General features: G+C 34.9%; 2 protein-coding genes and 4 non-coding genes across 27 annotated transcripts; 1 reads left to right on the forward strand and 5 right to left on the reverse strand.

Moving 5' to 3' along the window:
• The first annotated feature begins 4,310 nt into the window (after positions 1-4,310).
• LOC141725154 (uncharacterized) lies at positions 4,311-10,991 on the forward strand. Its single transcript, XM_074527592.1, has 5 exons — positions 4,311-4,502; positions 5,024-5,091; positions 5,190-9,012; positions 10,202-10,259; positions 10,685-10,991. The coding sequence occupies exons 1-5, from the start codon at positions 4,349-4,351 to the stop codon at positions 10,836-10,838; spliced, it is 4,257 nt and encodes a 1,418-aa protein (XP_074383693.1). The 5' UTR covers positions 4,311-4,348; the 3' UTR covers positions 10,839-10,991.
• Positions 10,992-11,127: 136 nt separating this feature from the next.
• Positions 11,128-19,352, reverse strand: LOC141725155 (uncharacterized). Of its 22 annotated transcripts, XM_074527613.1 has the most exons (6): positions 17,661-18,235; positions 16,244-16,422; positions 15,215-15,256; positions 15,010-15,118; positions 14,101-14,167; positions 12,403-12,810 (listed from the first exon to the last, which is right to left on the reverse strand). In XM_074527613.1, exons 1-6 carry the CDS (start codon positions 17,684-17,686, stop codon positions 12,778-12,780), a joined length of 456 nt encoding a protein of 151 aa, XP_074383714.1. In that variant the 5' UTR covers positions 17,687-18,235; the 3' UTR covers positions 12,403-12,777. The 22 variants fall into 22 exon arrangements, with proteins under 22 accessions (XP_074383711.1, XP_074383712.1, XP_074383707.1 ...); XM_074527610.1 differs by having other exon boundaries at positions 11,128-12,810; positions 15,215-16,422; positions 17,661-18,251; XM_074527611.1 differs by having other exon boundaries at positions 11,128-12,810; positions 14,101-15,118; positions 17,661-18,249.
• TRNAK-CUU (transfer RNA lysine (anticodon CUU)) lies at positions 13,802-13,874 on the reverse strand. Its single transcript has one exon. It is a non-coding gene; the product is annotated as a tRNA-Lys (tRNA).
• Positions 14,691-14,763, reverse strand: TRNAK-CUU (transfer RNA lysine (anticodon CUU)). Its single transcript has one exon. It is a non-coding gene; the product is annotated as a tRNA-Lys (tRNA).
• Positions 16,265-16,337, reverse strand: TRNAK-CUU (transfer RNA lysine (anticodon CUU)). The gene has a single exon. It is a non-coding gene; the product is annotated as a tRNA-Lys (tRNA).
• Positions 18,664-18,736, reverse strand: TRNAK-CUU (transfer RNA lysine (anticodon CUU)). The gene has a single exon. It is a non-coding gene; the product is annotated as a tRNA-Lys (tRNA).
• Positions 19,353-20,094: the final 742 nt, after the last annotated feature.

Here is a 20,094-nt window from a genome sequence, read left to right on the forward strand (position 1 = left end):
CTGGCCAGAGTGAATGAAATTAGAAAGGAGTTTCTAATTTGCATAGAACTAAGCATAGTAAATGGTAAGCAAGTGATTAAATTAGATAGGCTTGACACGAGATCCATGCCTTGTATTTAATCAGGACATTGTAGGGTAGAAGGAGTTTATTGTACAGTAACTATTCATAGAATAGGTTCTTGATATTCTAAGCAGTGAATTCGTATTATCCGGATAGTCGCGATATGCTGAGAAGTATCCCTCACGATGTAGAATAAATATGATTAATTAATTAATCATATTTAATAAATTAGAGAATTTATATAAATAATGATAAAATATTTTATTATTATTTATTTCTACTACCGGCTTAATATTGAACCTACAGGGTCACACCATAAAAAGAGAATGATTTAATGGTGGAGGAATTAATTAATAATGGCTGATAATTATTTATTTATGAAATAAATAATTAATTGGCAAATTTAATAATTGATTAAATGAGATTTAATTGATTATAAATTAATTAAGAAAAGTTCTTAATATTATTAATTAAGAATTTAATTTTTGGAAATTAAATCAAGAGAGAGAATTATTTCTAAAGTGTTTAGAAAAAAGATTAATAATTAAAAGGTGTTTTAATTATTAATGAGAATAATAAATGGGTTAATAATAATAATATTTTATGGGAAAATTTCAGCTGAAAATTTTGCCTATAAATATATTATTATAAACCCTATTTTTATTCTAACCCGAACCCAAATTTTTCAGAAAACCTAATTATCTCCACCTCCTCCTCCTCCTTAACGTCGTTTTCTTGGTGGATACCGGTGGAGTGCTTCACGTTTGAGGAGCAGCTGCTAAGGATCTCCGATCGTTGCTTTTGGATCGCTATTAAAGGTTAGTAATTGATTCATATGTTTTAATCACGATTTATATGCTTTTATTCAGATTTTATATGTGTAAAAGTGTTTTACCATGCCTCCGCTGCGATTAAAATCCAACAGAGTCAACAGACAGATATACAAACCTTGGTAGACTCCCACAAGCACTTACAAATGCAAAATGTTGTGGGTTTGGGAGCTATCATGGGCAAGCTTAACATTCCTCTGTCTGCACTTTCAGAAGCTGTGAGGCCTGAAATTCCTACTCCCCTTCTCATACCTGCCAACAAGACTAAGGGGGAGATAGAGGCTTGACTATTAAGATCATCTACTCAAATTGTCCAAGCTGCTAAAAAGAGCAAGCTTCAAGAAGTTGATATTGGAATAGAGAGGCTTCTTAGAGCAGCTGAGGGACCTAGTCTGAGCAGGGAATTTGATGAATTGCTCAAGGCTCTCAGGGCTTCTCTTAATAACAATTTCTTCACCTACAAAATGGCCTTGGACATGATAATAAACTCTATAAGGGTGGTCTTAGTGACTAAGGACAGTTTTTAGGAGAAAAGAATTGTGATCAACATAAATGACTCAGGGGTAGACAGGTGTATGCAGGTGTCCCTTAATTATCTTATCTCTAGAAGGGCATCTGAGTTGGACATCCTGACAAACAAAGTCAAAAGGGTGATTTCTGAAGACATTCAATTGCTAACTCAATTGAAAAATGCGCAAGTGGCTGCTTTTCCCGAAGCCTATCTACAATCAAGCAAGGGAGTGGCATACATCTGTCCTACCACCAAACATTGCAAACATTTTTAGATCCCAAAGCAATGTGTCATAGCCAATAAAAAGCTAATCATGATTCTGGAGACTGAGTTGAAAGTCAAGCAAAATAAGATTATTGAAGATGAAGAAATGATAAAGCTGTTGGGGAGATATTTGAGAAATTTTGAAGCCAACTTGCCTAAAACTCAAATTAATAAGGATAACTTGGATGATGATGATGATGCGCAGAAGAAAGACGATCAAAAACCTTTTGGCTCAAATCCAAGTCAATCTTCTAAGGCAGCTGGAAGCAAAGATAAGAAGAAGGAGGAGAAAAAGAGAGGTGATGAGAGAAGGAAAAAGAAAAATGAGGATAGTTCAGGATCACACCAACAAACCCTAAAAATCCAAATTAACCAAGCTCAACCCTCTATGCCAACAAATCCAAACATCAAACAACCTAAAATCTCCAAGCCTAAATTCCTATACAAACAAACTGTTAACACCTTTCTAAAAATACCAATCACCTCAAGCCAAACATTTCTCAAGAAAATCACAAACCTACCTTCTGTCAAATTGACAACCTGTTGTGCAAGACATGCCTGTACAATAATAATACTAAGTCAAATTGACAACCCTAAGTAATTTGTATTGTAATCTAAGTTTGTATTTTGTATTGTACCACTTAGGTTTGTAAAAATGTTCAAGGGCAGACTGGAGTCTTTTTCTATAAACAGTATCAAGCCTAACAATTTTATCTGAAAGAAGATCAAGAAGATCATGCCCCAGAAGAATTATGAAGAAGCTTGGAGTTGAATAAATCTATTTTGAGAAAAATAATCTAAGTCAAGATCTCTACAAGTCACAGATTAAGTGTTATAGAGAAGTCATTCGAGAACTTCAGAATGACTTATCGAGAAGTCAGGAAAAGCTACTAGAGAACTCAGAGATATCGACAAGTCATTTCTTCACTAGAGAACTCTGAGTTATCGATAAGCTAATTCTTCACTAGAGAACTCTGAGTTTTCAATAAGCCAATTTTTCACTAGAGAACTCTGAGTTATCGATAAGCCAATTTGTTACTAGAGAACTCAGAGTTATCGATCAGTCAAGTTGTCACTAGAGAACTCAGAGTTATCGATAAGTCAAAGTGAAGACATGAAGATGAGAGATCTCGACAAGCTAAATTCTCCTATAGAGAACTCAGAAACTTCAATAAGTCAAAACAACTGTAGAGTAATTAGAGATCTCAATAATCCAATATACTTATCGAGATGTCAAGTTCTCTATACACCAAACTGGAGATCTCAAGGTAAAACTTAAAGTACAAAATGCATATCAGTTAAATATCCAAATTTATCAATCGACAAACAATCTAATCAGTTATTTTGCAAGTCTACAAAAGCAGCTTGAAGAGTACAAGATCAAAGGCCAAGATTAACTGGCAAAGTAAAGTCACAGTCGTGCAAGATTAACAAAGATACACTAAGCCAGAAATAGAAAGATTTGATTATCTAAAAATAAGGTTTAGAACATGCTATTACACACTGTGTAATAACCAGTGTTCACTGTTCTATAAAGTAAACACTGGATGCTTTGTTAGCTGTAACAATTTAGATAAGAAAATCTTGTATTCTCTCGAGGAAGAAACTAAGCTCTTTATCAACAAAGAGCCTAGAAATTTTGTAGCAAAATATTCTTAATTTTAATATAAAATTAAGTGAGTTTTGAAAGATTTGTGTTCACTTTTTCATTTGTCTAAATTCAGTACTGACACATTTAACTACAAGATTTTAATTTACTTTGTTCATAACCATAAACACTTCAAGAAAAGTAGAAAAATACAAAAACACATTCACCCCCTTTCTGTGTGTGATTCATTATCTAACAGAACCATATGAAGAAGATAGATATCAACAAATATGTAAAAATCACTGTGTGTATGTGTCTGGATATGCGATAAAAATTGAAAAAGATGGGATCTTTGAGATGGGTTTTGATCGAAGATTGAGAGAGATATGAAGTAAATTAATGTTGTGTTTCATGTTACGAAAAAAATTGAGTGCACTTTATCAGATGGACTCAATTAGAACAATGCAAATTAAGCGCAAAACAATTGATGATTAATACTCCCATTCTCTCTATTCTCCGCTCCGACATTCTCGCTAGCGTTACTTCTTTCTCTAATGTTGTTTCTCAGTACTCCTACATTCTTCCGCTATCAGATTATCGCTTATTTATTGCCGTAATATTAACGTCTCTCCCCTTACCTATGATAAAATGAATTTTAAATTATAACACGTAAAATAATGAATTTTATCTTAATCCACCTAATTATTTTATAATGAATTTTAGATTGTCGGAACATACATGTTTAGTTAAAGAACATAAATAATGTACTTATAATGAGATTTGCATAATTTTATTGAAATAATGATATTCGTGAAACATGTTTTGTAAGATATTACGTTTTACAAAATATTTTATTTGCAGAATATGGACGGAGTAGGAGGACTCCAATAAAAAGGTGAATCTCTTTATAATTTTATATCCAACTTGTTTGATGAGGTGGATTAAGAACATAACAAAAATTCACGGTAGCCCAGTAAGCCCAACCCGTATTGAGTCCAATCCATATTATTATTCCGACAGGAGAAAACCACAAGTATAAAACCCTTAAACCCCCCTTCCACTTGTTGGTTCATGTTGGCCTCTCCCTCCCACGAATGGCTCGACGGCGTAGTGTAGATGATGTCCAAAATGGCAAGATGAAAGAAGCAGAAGAAATAGATACACATCGAACTGTATATATCGACACCAATCTCGATACTCATCTTGCCCTCGTCGCCTCCGTGTTTGATACTGTTGTCGACATCAAAAGTATTGATTTCTCTCCCCCCCCCCTAAAGCTAGATACATGATTTGTATGTGTATTTTATAATGTCCTCTTATCATGCTTTAACGAAACAAGAAACGTATGGATTTTAGACAACCAAACTTATGCAATATCACTAGAAAACATAAATTAATTGTTTCTCAATGGTACCTTAAATTCGTCTAATATGCCTTAAAAATGTTTACTTTTTTGCTTAGGCTCCATTTTCTTTCAGTAAAAACTTTAATTTGTTGAAACTTATACTAGGGCTTATAAGTGAGAATACCTTTTTTATTTACTTAAATTTCTATTTGGTTAGTTTAGTTGTATTGATATTTTAGAACCTATAAGTTATGGAAATTTAAAATAAAAGATATAACAAAAATAAATACCTCATTCCTATAGATTGAAAATCAACTTTAAAGTCATAAGTTGTTATATCAAAATAAGTTAACTGTGTAGTAGATGTGTCTTTTTAAAATCATGCATTAAGTTTTTTGACTGGCCTGCTTCTTTGGGCAAGCAGAGAAGGTGATGCTGGAACACCTCAACTGTTTTCCCAAGCTTGGGGAGATAAGCATACATGCTTTAAAGGTATGTTGTTTTAAATTTATTCACTCGTTTTTTTAGTGGAATAGCTTTCTTTTGAATTCTTTACAGTTCAGATTGATAAGCTTTTGATATCTTTGCAGGTCAAGCGCAAAGGCCACTTCTATCACCTTTCAGATTCCATGCGCGTTAATCGAGTATTTGAAGGGGTGAAAAATAGTTGGTTTCTTTCTTTGGATGCTTCTTGTATGAAGCAACCCAGTGAAAACGGACAGTCCTGTAGACCTAACATAAGCAACCGCTCACCGATGCTTTTCTTACCGTATAATCCTACAAATACTGGGTGTAAATCTTCCATTCTTAAGTCAGCATCAGTTCAATGTCCGAGTAACCAGAAAGTTGAGCCAATCCTGGATGACTCTTGTAGAGAATATTCTGAAGATATAGTGAAAAAACATAAGTTTTGTAGCTCTGAGATTTTGAAAAATGTATCTGCTGATCACAACAGGGTTTCAGATTTCCCGACGGCTGGAACGGTAGCTGCTTATATTCAATGCAATAATTCTGCAGAACCTTCTCCAGAAATTGGGTTGTCTGTTAAAAAGAAAAAGCAAAAGATTAAGAAACACAATGTGGATGAATTAGGAGACAGTCCTGTGAAGGAGAACATATCTTTAGAACATGTATCTGGTAGAGATGAATTATGCCATGAGATTTTGCTTTCTGCTGTCGAGAAGACAAAAGCTGAAGAAGGAGATGCTTTGCAAGGTAATAGTGGTTTAGTCTGTAAGTCTACACAAAAGACTTCTAAACAAGAGAGTATATTGCCAGAATTCCAGCATACTGGAGGAAATATTGCATCAAACAATGTATCTTATGAATCTACTGATACAGACCATCTGCCAATGAGTTTGCACATTGAAAATAAGATGAGCAAGAAGAAGAGGAAGAGGCATGATGTGACTTTATCGGGTGCTGATAATTACGAAAGGGCCAGCTGTCCTTCAGCTGTCAAAGATTCCGCCATTAAAGATAGAGTGAAGGAAAAGAACAATTCTTTAAGTCATGTAACTCGTGACCTGGAGAGAAAGACTTCTAAACAAGAGACTATATTTCCAGAAGACAAGTATAATAATCAGATTATTGCATCAAACATTATGTCTTCTCAATCTACTGAGACAGACCAGGTGACAATGAGTTTAGGTGTTGAAAATATGAAGAGCAAGAAGAAGAGGAAAATGCATGAACTGAATTTGTCAAATGCTGAAAATCACGATAAACCTGGTCTTCCTTTGCCTGTTAAAGATTCTTCAGTAGAGGACAAAATGAAAGTAAAGAACATTCCTTCACATCAAGAAACTGGTCAAGTGTTGTCAACCCATAAGATGCTCGACCCTTCAAATTTGTTGCTAGATACAGAGAGGAAAGACCACAAAGAAATCGATGATTCTCCGAAAGAAACTACTGATCCAGTTTCTACTTCTAAACAAGTGTTTGAATTGGCAATGAACTCTGAAGGACAGAATTATAGTCCAAAAGTAGTGTTGAATTCTCTATCATCTGAACCTGCTGATAATCAGCAGTTGAGAACCAGTCCGGCTATTAAAAGTAAGAGGGGCAAGAAAAAAAGGAAGAAGGATATAAAGCGGAAAAAGGACGTGACATTCAATTTACCAAGTGCGGTTGTGTTGCCTTCATCTGTTCTGGATGCAGGGGGAGAGGAGAGCTTCCAAGAAAAAAGCATTTCTTCGAATGATGTAGCTGCTGGGGATGAATCACACCATGAGGTCACTGTTCCTATAAATATGGTTGTAAATGCAGAGAAGACCGAACATGAAGAAAACAGTGAAGATCCTTCAAAAGAAAATAAAGGTTTAGTCTCTATTAATGGGACTTCTACACAGGAGACTGGGTTGGCAAGTACCTCCATGGCAGACAAGCATAATAACCAAAAAGTTGCTGTGGATAATTTGTCATCTGCAGCTGCTGATAATGAGCACTTGAGAACAGGCACCGACAAGAAAAGTAAGACAGATAAGAAAAAAATGAAGACAAATGTGAAAATAAATATATCAAATTCCACTGTCTTACCTTCATCTGCTAGAGATGCTGGGGCTGAGAGTTTAAATGAAAAGAAAAGGGCTTCAAATTATGTATCTGCTGGAGATGAAACGCACCCTGAGAGTGCTGTTCCTGCAAAATTGTTGGTAGATAGAGAGAAGATAGAATATGAGAATATTGGAAATTCTTCAAAAGAAGATAAAAATTCAGTCTCTTCTAATAAGACTTCTGCACGAGGGACTGGATTAACTGGGAACAATGTGGAAGACCAGAGTATAGTTGACTCATTTCCCGAACCTGCTGAGAGCGAGCATTTGAGAAGTAACTCAAGCATCAAACGTAAAAAGAGCAAGAAAAAGAGTAAAAAGGAAACGGCATTTAGCCTATCAAGTGCGGTCGTCTTGCCTTCTTCTGCTCAAGATGTGGGGGAGGAGAGTTACAAGGAAAAGAAAGTTACTTTAAATGATGTATCTGGTGAAGATGAATCACTTCCAAAAGTTGTTGTCACTGCAAATTTGCTGGTAAATTCAGCAAGGACAGAACATGGGGAATCCAGTGGGGATCATTTTGAACAAAATAAAGGTTCGGTTTCTCAATGTAAAAATATATCTACACAAGATAGTGGATTGAAAGAGAACTCTGTACAAGACCAGGATAATACTCAAAAAGTTGTATTAGACACCTTATATCCTGAACTTGCTGACAGTGAGCATCTTGGAACAAATTCAAATATAAAAAAAGTGAAGAAAAAGAAAAAGAGGAAGATAGATGCAACACTCACCGTACCAAGTGCGAATGTCTTGCCTTCATTTGTTCAAGATGCTGTTGGGGAGGAGAGTTTGAATGAAAATATTGTTTCTTTGCATGAAGATGAATCGCACCATGAGATTGTTATCCCTGAAAATTTTTTGGTCAATGCAGAGAGGCCAGAAGGTGAAGAAATCCCTGGAGACCCTATGGAAAAAGATAAAGTTGGTTTCAATGCTGCCAGCACAACTATTGGATTGAATTTGGATAAGAACACTGCACAAATCTCTATGAATGAAGATTTAGTTAATATTCAGTCTGCAGATATGATAAAAGACAAATCTAGGAATGATCAAGCTAATTTCAATATTCAAAGCCAACCAGCAGTGTCTGAAAGTGGGAGTGATAGGATTGACTTCATGCATTATTTTCTTCCTGGAAAAGCAAAGGACAAAGTTGCTGCTTCTGACAAAAATGGAATAACAAGATTAGAGAGGGATGATATAACAAAGAAAATCCCAAATAAAAATACAGCTTCTTTAACATCACATGATCAAGCACCTCCTCTTCAGTCTTCTAAAAATCAAGAGGGTGGAGTTAAATCTCATATTAAATGCTCTAGTGACATCGATCCTCAAGAATCATTCTCACAGGATGTGAGTGGCAGATCTCTACGTCCCTCCAAGAACTCGAGTTCAAATAAATATCAAAAAGGGCTTGCTAGTTCCTTCGAACCTGACCAAGCCAGAACTCCTCGCCCAGTCTTGCAGGCCAGTGGAAGAGGTGTTTCTGCAAACAGTACACCTGCCTCTGCTTATACAAAAGGGAAGAAAGTATCTTCAGCTGTATTAAGCTCTAACTCAGAATCTTTTGGCAAATCTCCTGGCACAAAAAGTAAGAAATTGGTTTCAAATGCTGATCGCCGTCTTGTTGCATGTGCAAAAGGTTCTGCAAAAGGTATTAGTGAGGTGAAGAGCAGGCCACTACATAAAAAGAGCTTGCTAAATACACCGGGTTTCATCTTCAAGGATGATAGTAGTGAGAGCTCAGATGATGAAGGGGCAAGTGAACGGTCTCATGCTCGCACCCCGTCTGATGATGTATCATCCTCTGACTCGGACAGGGAAACCCAGATAAGTCTAGACTCGCTGAAAAGAGGTAAGCTGGTTCTATTTGTGGATTTAATAGCATTTCTATCTTCTTGCATCTCTAGAACAAAATATGTAATATCTTCAACTGATCTCTCTGAACAGAATAAATCAATGAATACCCTTTGAAGTATGAATAGCAACCTTGTCGTTAGGGATGAATGCATGTATCTGAACTAGTTATAGACCCAAGACCGTGTATACTTTATCTTTTATTCATGATTGAGTACTAGTGTTTTAGAGAAATGATAATTTTGAAGTTTAGTACCTTGACCCCTCACTTCCATGATACGGACTGATCTGCATGATTGATTGCAATTGTGAGTCAGCCCTCCTTGCATGCCTTGCAGAATTTAAAATGTTACATTAATATTGCTATTTTTCTATCCGTTGTTATCACGGAGCCAAGTCGAGGCTTGACACCCGAGTACCTTCGAGGTGACTAGTCGACAAATCGCTTGACTTTTTATAGAACGCTTGATGCCCGAGTACCTTTGAGGTGACTAGTCGACAAATCGCTTGACTTCTTATAAAAATCGACAAGTGGTTCATATACATTTTCTTCCTAGATTTAATATATTATATAACTAAGCACATCAATTTCACAATTTTTTTTGTTTTGCTAAGCTAAGTTTAAATTAAGCACAGTTACTACATAATAACATTCTAATACCAAATATGAAACCTGTCCAAGAAAATAATTGATGATGAAAATCAAGCTAAGTTATCCATTCAATATTATGTTCATTTCCACCTCTTTCTTGTGTTGTTATTGGTTGGATTGGGTGACTGTACACAGAATCATTGTTAACACCGCGTAAAGTCGGCTGTCAAGGGGTTATCCCGGTGCCAAGTCGGGATTCGAAAAGACTCGATGGTCGAGTACTTTCAAAAAGACTAGTCGTCTTCGTCATAAAATTGGTTCTATATAATATGTTTAATTGCTGGCCATTGATTTAGGTTCTAGCTCACAGTTTTGTACCCTGTGATTATCCGTGTTACCTATTTTCTGTTTCGAGCTAAACTTTGATAGTCTAGGTCCTTGATGTCATCTCATTGAAAGTAAGATTATGCTTAATGCTGTATTTCTATAAAACCTAGGAATAAGAACCTCTCAAATTAGAACCATCTGATGTTATTTTGTAGTATTTTTTTTGAATTGTTTTTGAGTCTAACATTGTTTTTTGTTTTTATATCAGCTTCAGGATCTTGTGGTTTGGACAAAAAGGAAGATGTGCTAAACATAGAGAAGAAGCGGTAATGAACTCTTTCGCTGCAGTTGAGTTGTATTAATCTTTGTGCTTCCGTTTTATGACAGTTTAAAAAATTTGATCAACTTAAAGTTGAAATATGAAAGGCATAAAAGCTACATGCAGTACCAAATTGGAATATATTTCTTGTTATAAATTAGCTTTGAGTCATTTCTCATAGTTCAGATCTTGTATTTGACTTCTTACTACGATCGTGGTAATTTATACCCTATATTATGATAATAAAAACCCTGATTTTGGGGGGGGGGCGGTAATTGTGGCACAACCAAAATGAGGTTGGTTTTGTACCTTTGTTAGTGTCAGTTCACATATCCAATTAATTGAGTTTCAATAACATATGTTGTTCTTTTGCTTCCTCCCATCAAGAGCCTCTGTAGCACATATCTAATGGCCTTGATGAATAAATGACAGATCATCAAACTTGAGGACTACAACGATAGATATGATTCTTAGAAGTTCAAGCCGATATAAGAAAGCTAAACTTACAGCCGAATCACAACCAGAAATGGAAGATTCTGAAAGCCAGCTTGTCGATTGTGTTCCTGACAGTCAAGCGAATCCCTGAGTAAGGGTTTGGCAATTTTGTTTAAATCTTAATTTTCAGTATCATAAGCAAATGTTGAAACAGGTTATTTGAAATCTAAAAGGTAAACAGTATTTTGTGGTTGCAAATATGTATTGATAAATTACTATCTTTTATGACATCGTGCTCTTAAAATCTTTTACATTTGAAGAAGTTTAAGCATGTAAGGTGTCCTTCACTCCTTAGGCTAAAATAAGGAACCAATCAAAATGAGTTAAACTTATAATTTTCCGTGCTTAGAATATTCGTTAGTTTTATTACTGAGTCAAATTTATCTGTAATTAGGAACTTGTGTTTAGCCAACTTGGAGATCTAAAGATCTTAAAGCAAAAGATGACCAAGTAGCTTTCAAGATCAATGAGCAAAACCCAATTTAAACCAATTTATGAGTTGTTTTTCCTGAATACCAATTCTGTATCTAACCCAAACCCGTCAACTTTCCTGGCACTAACACATTCTGATTTGTCAAACAATGCTTTGAGCCCTCTAACATTATACAGATCATTTGCCGAGTACTTGTCTGATCGTCTGGAAACTGCCACATGTAAGACGCAAATCCCACCAGCCTTCAGCGTCCGTTGGATCTCTTCAACGAACTTGTACGGGTACAATGCATGATCAAACACATTAGAAAACTCAAAATCAAAAGTATCATTCTCAAACGGTTGGTTATGAAAATCACCCTTAATAACGAGTGGAGGGTACGGTACCAAATCAATGCCAACCGAGTTGGTTACTCCGACACGTTTTAGTGCCTCCACTTCTTGGCCGACCCGAGCTCCAATACAAAGAGCTTTTGAAGAGTTTGTTAAGAGATTTTTACGTTTAAAGTTGTTGAAGAAGATAGAGAAGACTTGTATTTTACGGTCCCAATCTCGAGTGGTCCATATTTGACGTAATTTGGGGTTAAGGGTCTTGTTAAGCTGATGCTGAATGTAAGCGTCATAGGATGAATATCCGGGTCGGATACGAATATCTTGGTGATGAGAAGGAGGAGGGTGGTTCTGGAAAGAGGTTCCGGGTTTGAAGTTGTAATTTAGAGAAATAATAAAGAGGATAAAAATGGAGAAGAAGAGAGAAAGAAAGAAACATTTAGGTAGGAATGTTTTGAATTGGTTGAGTTTCATCATATTTGCACATATACTTGATGGCAAATATACCCTATAAAGGAGCTCAACAAAAAAGTGTGCATATTATGTATTCCACAGAACATATACAACTCAACCAAGAATGGTATGTACGGAAATGTAACATATCATGAGGCAGATAATAATAATATTTATATCAAACAAAGAAGCAATTGTTTGTTTGTAGTGTGTGTGACGATAATTACTAAACGAGCATTGGGAGGCATGGACGGCTTTTTCCTAATCTATGTAATCCGTGTAACGGAGTTTATCATTCTAGTACTACCTGCAAATTACGATTCTCAGCTAACTCGTTAATTTAAATAGGATGCTCATTCTTTTTTCTTTTTGACCGGAAGAAATTTCATTTTTTCCCTCATGTCCTACATTCATATATCTTCTTTCCCCTCAAAACATCATAATAAATTGTTTCAAATAAATATATAGGAGAAACTACTTTTGCTGCATCAAGTATGCTTGTCAGGACTGTTATCACTCATGTCCACAACTATTATATCATCTATTTACTTAGTACTGTACTTGCTCAACACTTGTACATCAAGTATCTATTATATGCATTGTTGAGGCCTGGACGCATGGATATGCACATCCACATGTCGTATTGTACTCCCAGTGGGTTTTAAATACTTGCTTCTAATTACCTAGGGATTAAGTGTCACGACTTGTTCTCTTATATTGAGAAACTAGGTGGAAGCAACTCCGGCAGAAATAGCTGAACAACTTATGAAGAGTGAAGAAGCAGATGTTTCCCTTGCGGGGCTTGTCAAGTTCCTTCAAGCCAAGAAGAATTTCAAGTAGCGAATCAACTGCAGGAGGAGCAAAAGTTGAAGATGCAATTCTTGACGCAACAGGTAATGATGAGAAAATCACAAAAGAAACTCAAAAAAAGAGAGTGAAGAACACCAAGAAGAATGGAAGAAATGGCAAGAAACCAAAAACCAGGACTCTGATACTTCAATTATGGTGTACTAGAAAATTCTCGGTGGTACTATGATCAAGGTTGTTTCACGAACCAAGCCGTTTGCGAACAAGGTCGAGTTTGGCTCATTAAGACATCATTCGGCTCGGCTCGTTAAGACCTCATTCGGCTCGGCTCGGCTCGTTAACGAACCCGAGCTCGAACAGACAAATAAGTTCGTTAAGCAAAACAAGCTCGAGCCGAACTGACTCGTTAAAACTCGAAAAAATTATAATATATCCTGACTATTTTTAGTTAAGAATTGGTGTTTCAAATTTTTTTAAAATATTTTTTCATCGATCTAACCGCATGGGTGTCAAGATATATATATTTTAGTGATATAGCCAAAGTTTCAAGAAAAAATAATTTTATTTGATAAGTTATTTTAACAGTTAAATAGCGGTTGACCTGATTTTTTTTCTTGCTCGACAATCGGCTCGTTTATGTTCCCGAACAAGCTCGTGTTCGGCTCGTTAGTTAACGAGCTCGAGCTCGAACACAATTTTTGTTCGACAAAAGAGCTCGACTTGGCTCGTCAGAAAAAAAAAATTAAAACTTGGCTCTATTCGGTCAAAACTCGGCTCGGCATGGTTCGTGAACAACCCTAACCATAATTTTCTGAATGTCTAAGTTACGACTCTGTATTGAATATTGTATCGAATAATAAATGCATGCCTATGTGGTTTGAGACATTAAATTTAAGTTAATTTCTAGCATATAATCACCCATAATGCAACAATACAAAACCTATTAAAAGAAGGCAGTGCTAAATGATGAGTTATAAAGTTAAAAGGTGATGTCAAACATATCATGAGTGAAAAAAATGCAAATCATAAAAACACCCACCGTGGGGCTCAAACCCACGACCACAAGGTTAAGAGCCTTGCGCTCTACCAACTGAGCTAGACGGGCTGTTGATTCAAAGTTCGTTAAACGTTATAAACAAGAATCCAAAGAGTTAACAAGGAGAGGAATGTCTAAACACAATAGCATTGATCAGGAAAACAAAACAGTACTAACAAATACAGCAAGGTGACATCTGTTTGACATCAATAGGTATGGATTTTAAAGCAACTAATAAGATGATGAGTTAGATGTTAGTAAATTTGGATCACCTATTTACTCATTCAGAAATTACCCGTAACTTTGTCCTGCTTGCCCAAGAGATGCTCAATTCGCATATAGTATGACGGGTTGTATCTTTACTGTCCATAACAAGGCCAAAGAATGAGGAAATCAGATTTCTTCATATGCACAAGAAGCACAGAATCTTACTGTCCATGTTACTCATATTACTCCGGACTTCTTTTTCTTAGGTACTGAAATTATATCAAGAAACTTGAAGAGTTGCACAACACACACAATCAAGAAGTGAGTGGAATATTATACTCAGCAGTTCACAGAAGGATATGTCAAACACCTAAAACAGTTGCATAGAATTCAATACATAGTTTACTGGAATAAATAGATATATTTGGTAAATCAATACACTAGACTCTCAGATTATATTGCTCAGAAGAAAATGTAATGCCTATCATTTTAAAGGAATTCACATAAGCTTAATAAACACAGGTTAAAGGAATGCAGATGGTTATAATTTTAAAATTGCAAGAATACAGTGGCCTATCATTTTGCATACAGATTGCTTGGAACAAAGAAGATTTAGCAGGCTTAGAAATAAAACAAAGATCATCAGGTAACCTTACTTTTACCCTGACTAAAATGAATCGCCCACCGTGGGGCTCGAACCCACGACCACAAGGTTAAGAGCCTTGCGCTCTACCAACTGAGCTAGACGGGCTAATCGGTTGAAATTCTAAAATAACTGTAACAAACCTATATCTAAAGAAGCCCCGTTCCCTAGAAAAGAAAAACCTGGCAAACTGCAAATGGCAGATAATGTAGGACAATACAAGGGATCAAAAGGGAAAAATAGAAGTAACATATTCAAAATACAGAAGAAGATAAAAGATATTATAATGGGACAAAAAGGAAAGCACAGCACGGTACATAAGAGAGTAAGCTTAGAAGTCAGGACTTATTATACCAAGGGTTCGGAGTGGAGGCGAATATAAGACCTGCTGCTACTGGGATGATCCAAAGCCATGGTTGGAAGTCTCCCAACCAGAAGAACTTCTTCTTTATCATCTGTTGAGCTGGGGTCGGAAATCATAGTTCAGGGGCATCAAGAACAAGAAGTATGATTTTCAGAATTGAGTTCTGGAAAAAAGAAAAATTTGGGGTTCTCTCACTTGTTAAATTTGTTCTCATCTTCTTCCTTCTGATTACCCTTTCTAAGAGATAAAATGTAGAACATTATATGTAGAGAGGCAGAGATCATAATAAAATAATGACAGTCTAGTAGTAAGTAAAGCCACTTGTATGTATTCGTAAAGAAGATAAACGATAAATGAAATATAATAATGTGATTACAGAGAAAGATCATGTTTAATTTGCAAACTTGAAGGATCAAATAAGCATCGTGTGTCCATTTTACAAATCCTTTGCATCAAGTTTAAAAAGGTTAAATAAGCAAGTTTAGAATTAATTATAATAGTTTGGATGATTCCGGTTGTGTTACATTAAGTCTGTAAAACATGAAACAATAGTGTATCAATATCTAACAACAATCTCTTCACCTGCCCAAAAGGTGATGTTTCCAATAAATATAGGTTCAGATCAAAAGTAGAATGATTTTCAATGCTGATTCCTACCATGAGTGCCTCGAAAAATTAGTTGTACAACTCAGCATATGCCAATTCTGAAATTTAGAGAGATGATATAATAATTATATTAATACTCGTCTTTCAAACACTTACACCAATCTAACTCTTTACTTAGCAATCAGAAACAGCTCAAAGAATATTCAGCAAAAATATGGGGATCTAGCACCGATAATACTTTGATATAACTTCTAACCTACAACTTTGATTATAGAGGGAAAATAAAGATCTCACTAAATAGTATAAATAAAATCCCAAAATCAAGTTTATTCGCTTTTATTTTGGAGAAAACTAATAAGCAAGTATACTAAAATTAAAGAATAAGTTAATCATACCAAAACAATCGATTCTCAATTTGTATACACATAATATATTACTTAGAACCAAAAGGAAGATCAGAATGTAAGCTTAATCAACACATATTAAAGAGAACACAGAATGCAGATAGATAAAGTTTAAAAATTGCAGAATAAAATTGACTCTCAGTTTGGAAGCACATTACTCGGAATCAGCAGGCTTACAAATAAATGAAGATCTGCAGGTAAGCTTAACAAATACCGTTATTTGCAAAAACTGAATCGCCCACCGTGGGGCTCGAACCCACGACCACAAGGTTAAGAGCCTTGCGCTCTACCAACTGAGCTAGACGGGCCAGCTGGGGGATTTGCAAAATAACTCTAACAAAGCTGAAACTCAAGAAGCTCTTTCTGTACCTCACACAGGAAACACTAGCAAACCTACAAGTGAAAAATAGCAAAGCAAAGCAAATTACAGGTAACCGGAAAGGAAAAATAGAAGTAGCAAATATTGATTACCGAAGAGGAGAGAATATTTTATAATGTGACAATAAAGAAAACACTGAACGTAGTCTGCGAATTGCAATAAATTTGCTACTCATTCCTATTATATATCCCTTAACAAAATGACTTTCAACAAATGTCAATTCCAAAATTTTGAAAGATAAATATATACTAATCATGTGTGTACAAGATAACAATAAGTAGAACGGAGATCAATACAGCGTATAACCTACACACTACAATCCTAACCATTCAAAAACAAGAAACGAAAGATCTGATTCCAAAACATATATCAGATTTCACTCAAAGATAAGTAAATTCACTTGGGATTTCAATCCTGGAAAATATATACGTATACACACAAAAAAGTAATACATATAAACATTAATGTTACATGATTGATGAAAATTGAAGAAGGATAAGTTGTATTGATCAAATCATGACATGTTAGTTTATTGTAATACAGTTTAAGAGATAAGTAAATGGGGATAGTCTTGACAAAATAGCATCAAATAATACCAGGTGTCCATTATGTGATTATACAAACACATACAAGTGGCTTGTCGTAAAGAAGATATACAGACAGGTGACGTTCGTTTATATCAATAGGTGTGGATGTTAAGAAACTGGCTATCTGAAGAGTGAGATGTTAATAGGTTTGTTCCAGCTATTTCCTCAATCATCATAATACAAACTACCTACAATTTTGTTCAGGAATTTCTTGCCTACGAGATGCTCGATTCAACGAGCATGACTGGGTGCAGTTTAACTGTCTATCTGAAGGCCTAAGAATGAGAAACTGAGATTTTGTCATTTGAGCAAGAAGCTCACCATCTTACTATCCATCTAATCTTAGTATCTTACTCAAACTTCTATTTTATTTCTTTAATACAGAAACTTTCATTGCAATTCATAAATCTGTATTTTCATTGCAATTTATATCACAAATTAATCTACAATAAGCATTCTTCTACCCGGATGGACTGATGGAGACCTGTGATAAGGAATCAAGAAGCTCTTGTCATATATACCAGAAGCTAAAAGCTAAAAATATAACAAAAACAAGACAATAAACAGAACTGCACAGCATACCGACACACACATTATATCACATTATATCAAGAAGTCAGTGAATCCTATTATAATCATCATTCACAAAAAGATAAATCAAACACCTGAAACAGTTGTACAAAAACCACATCCAAATTCATCTGCAAGACATTTGTATAGAACATATTTAGAGCAGAGAAGAAATGGGGCTTCATCTAATGACAAATATGAGGGAGAGCTTAGGAGATAAGGCTTATTAGACGAGGATTTGGAGTGAAGGAGAAGATAACATCTGCTACTACTAAGATGAAGTGATAAACCAAAGTTATGGTACAATCTGCTAGTATCCCAATCACGAAAGATGATTTTTCAAGATTAAATTATCTTGAAAACAGTAAATCTGGGATTCTCTCACTTGTTATATTTTGTTCTCATCTTCTTCCTTCTAATCACCATTATAAGAGATAGAATGTGGACATATAGCTACAGAGAAACAGATCATAATGTATTATGAAAATGAGATAGTAAAGCCAGTTGTGTTTGTGTTTTTAGTGAAGAAGACAAAAGATAACTTAAAATAAAAGTGTGCTAACAGATAATACAATACATATCTTAATAGTTAATACTCATCTTTCAAAAGCTATAAAATTCTAACTCTGTACCTAGCAATCAAATACCAATTATAAAATATTAAAAATGAATGGGGACCTAGCGGCTAGCACTAATAATACTTTGATGTATAACTTCTAACCTACAATTTCAATTATATAGTGAAATATAAAGATATCAGTCAGTAGGATAAAAAAATACACAAGTATATTACAACAAGTTCAGCATATCAATACAATTGAATATTGCTAAGAACAAAATAAAGATCAGCATGCAAGCTTAATCAATAGAGATCAAAGAGAACGGAAATAGATTTAGTTTTGGAATTGCACAGTACAATCGACTTTCAGTTTGCAAGCACATTACTAGAAACAAAAACGTAAACCAGTAGGCTTAGAATAAAACGAACATGAGCTTAAAGACATAAAATCAGCAGGCGTAGAATAAAACCAAGTTCTCCAGGTTCTTAAGAAAAACAGTTTAAAAAGAAGGTAAAAATTTACCACCCCAACAAGGTATCGCCCACCGTGGGGCTCGAACCCACGACCACAAGGTTAAGAGCCTTGCGCTCTACCAACTGAGCTAGACGGGCCGGTGGTTATAAGGAAAAAGATAACCAAAACAAATGGGAACATAAAAAACCTCGTGAGAAAGGAAAAACTTACCAAACCCTGCAAGTGATCAAATAACAAGTTACAAGTGATGAGAAAGGCAGTATACAATAAATTGAGACATAACAAAACTGCTTTAACAACTCAACCAATGTCGATTCTAAAATTTCGAAAGATAATCATAATTTGTATACATTAGTCTACAATCCTAATCATAAACCACATAATAAAATAAATTAAGTAGTTGAATTGGCTAGTAATATGTATACATATAGACAATGCAATATAACAGAGCAAAGATTGAATCTTATGTTAGTTTAATGAATACTACAATTCAAAAACATAAGTAGAAGGGGGATAGTTTTCACATGGCACCTTTGTTTTTCTTAAGGGTCAACGAACATCTGCAACAAAACTGAAAAAGATCATACAAAATACAAGTGTTGGGGATCTTTGATGGTAGGATCCGATCATATTTCCAACCCGGCCCGTATTTTCAATCAGCACTAAAATTTAATTAGTTTTGTGCCGGTGTTTGTTTCCCGGTTCATCGATTTTCTTACCTCAAAAATATGCCTAATTTGCTTCTAAACTAACCTTGTCTGCGGGGTTGTAATTCCAAGTCAGTCATGTCAACTCCCGGTTTATTAATCGCAAATTAAGATTTGATCAATTTTTCGTTCAAAAAAAAAAATTTGATCAATTCGATTTATCATATTTTATCAGACTATATATGATAACTTACTATAAATTATAATATTATATTTATTTAAAGATGAATAATTAAAAAAATTATGATATTATAAATAAATATTTGTTAATTACGTGAAAATGACTTTTCTAAAGAAAGAAACTCCTCCTTCTCACTAGATTTTATTTTCCCGCCTATTTTCAAACACTACATCGGTCGAGAATCATTCCAAAATCTTTTTTTAGTTTTTGATCCACTTTCCTCATACGTTTTACTTTTAAATTCACCTCATCATTCTCTTCCACATCCAAGTGTTCTCACACTCGATTTGCTCCGTTTTCCCTTTTTGAATAATTCAGAACATTTCGATTCCGACCCATTTTTTTTGAAGGTCCGATAAAATAACAGTGACGATTTTATGCCATAACATCATATACAATAGAAACCTATCACTAATTTAAATGATATAATCCATTTGGCCATGTTAAGTGACATTGTCACATGAGTAGGCTTATTATTATGTAATAGACATGTCATGTGCTTAACATATATAATACGATCACACTATCAAGATATTATGAGCTAATAACTGACCATTTAATAAGATTAACTTTTTTTTTACTTTGATATTTTCTTAACTAGTATGAT

The sequence above is a fragment of the Apium graveolens genome, chromosome 5 (assembly GCF_009905375.1).
Source record: "Apium graveolens cultivar Ventura chromosome 5, ASM990537v1, whole genome shotgun sequence".
Classification (NCBI taxonomy): domain Eukaryota; kingdom Viridiplantae; phylum Streptophyta; class Magnoliopsida; order Apiales; family Apiaceae; genus Apium; species Apium graveolens.

What these genes read in the sequence shown, in the direction of transcription:
- LOC141725154 (XM_074527592.1), top strand. Translation starts at nt 4,349, where the DNA reads ATGGCTCGACGGCGTAGTGTAGATGATGTCCAAAATGGCAAGATGAAA. An exon ending in TACTGTTGTCGACATCAAAA is followed by an intron (nt 4,503 to 5,023) that starts GTATTGATTTCT and finishes TTGGGCAAGCAG; the next exon opens with AGAAGGTGATGCTGGAACAC. An exon ending in CTAAACATAGAGAAGAAGCG is followed by an intron (nt 10,260 to 10,684) that starts GTAATGAACTCT and finishes AATAAATGACAG; the next exon opens with ATCATCAAACTTGAGGACTA.
- LOC141725155 (XM_074527596.1), bottom strand. Translation starts at nt 11,986, where the DNA reads ATGATGAAACTCAACCAATTCAAAACATTCCTACCTAAATGTTTCTTT.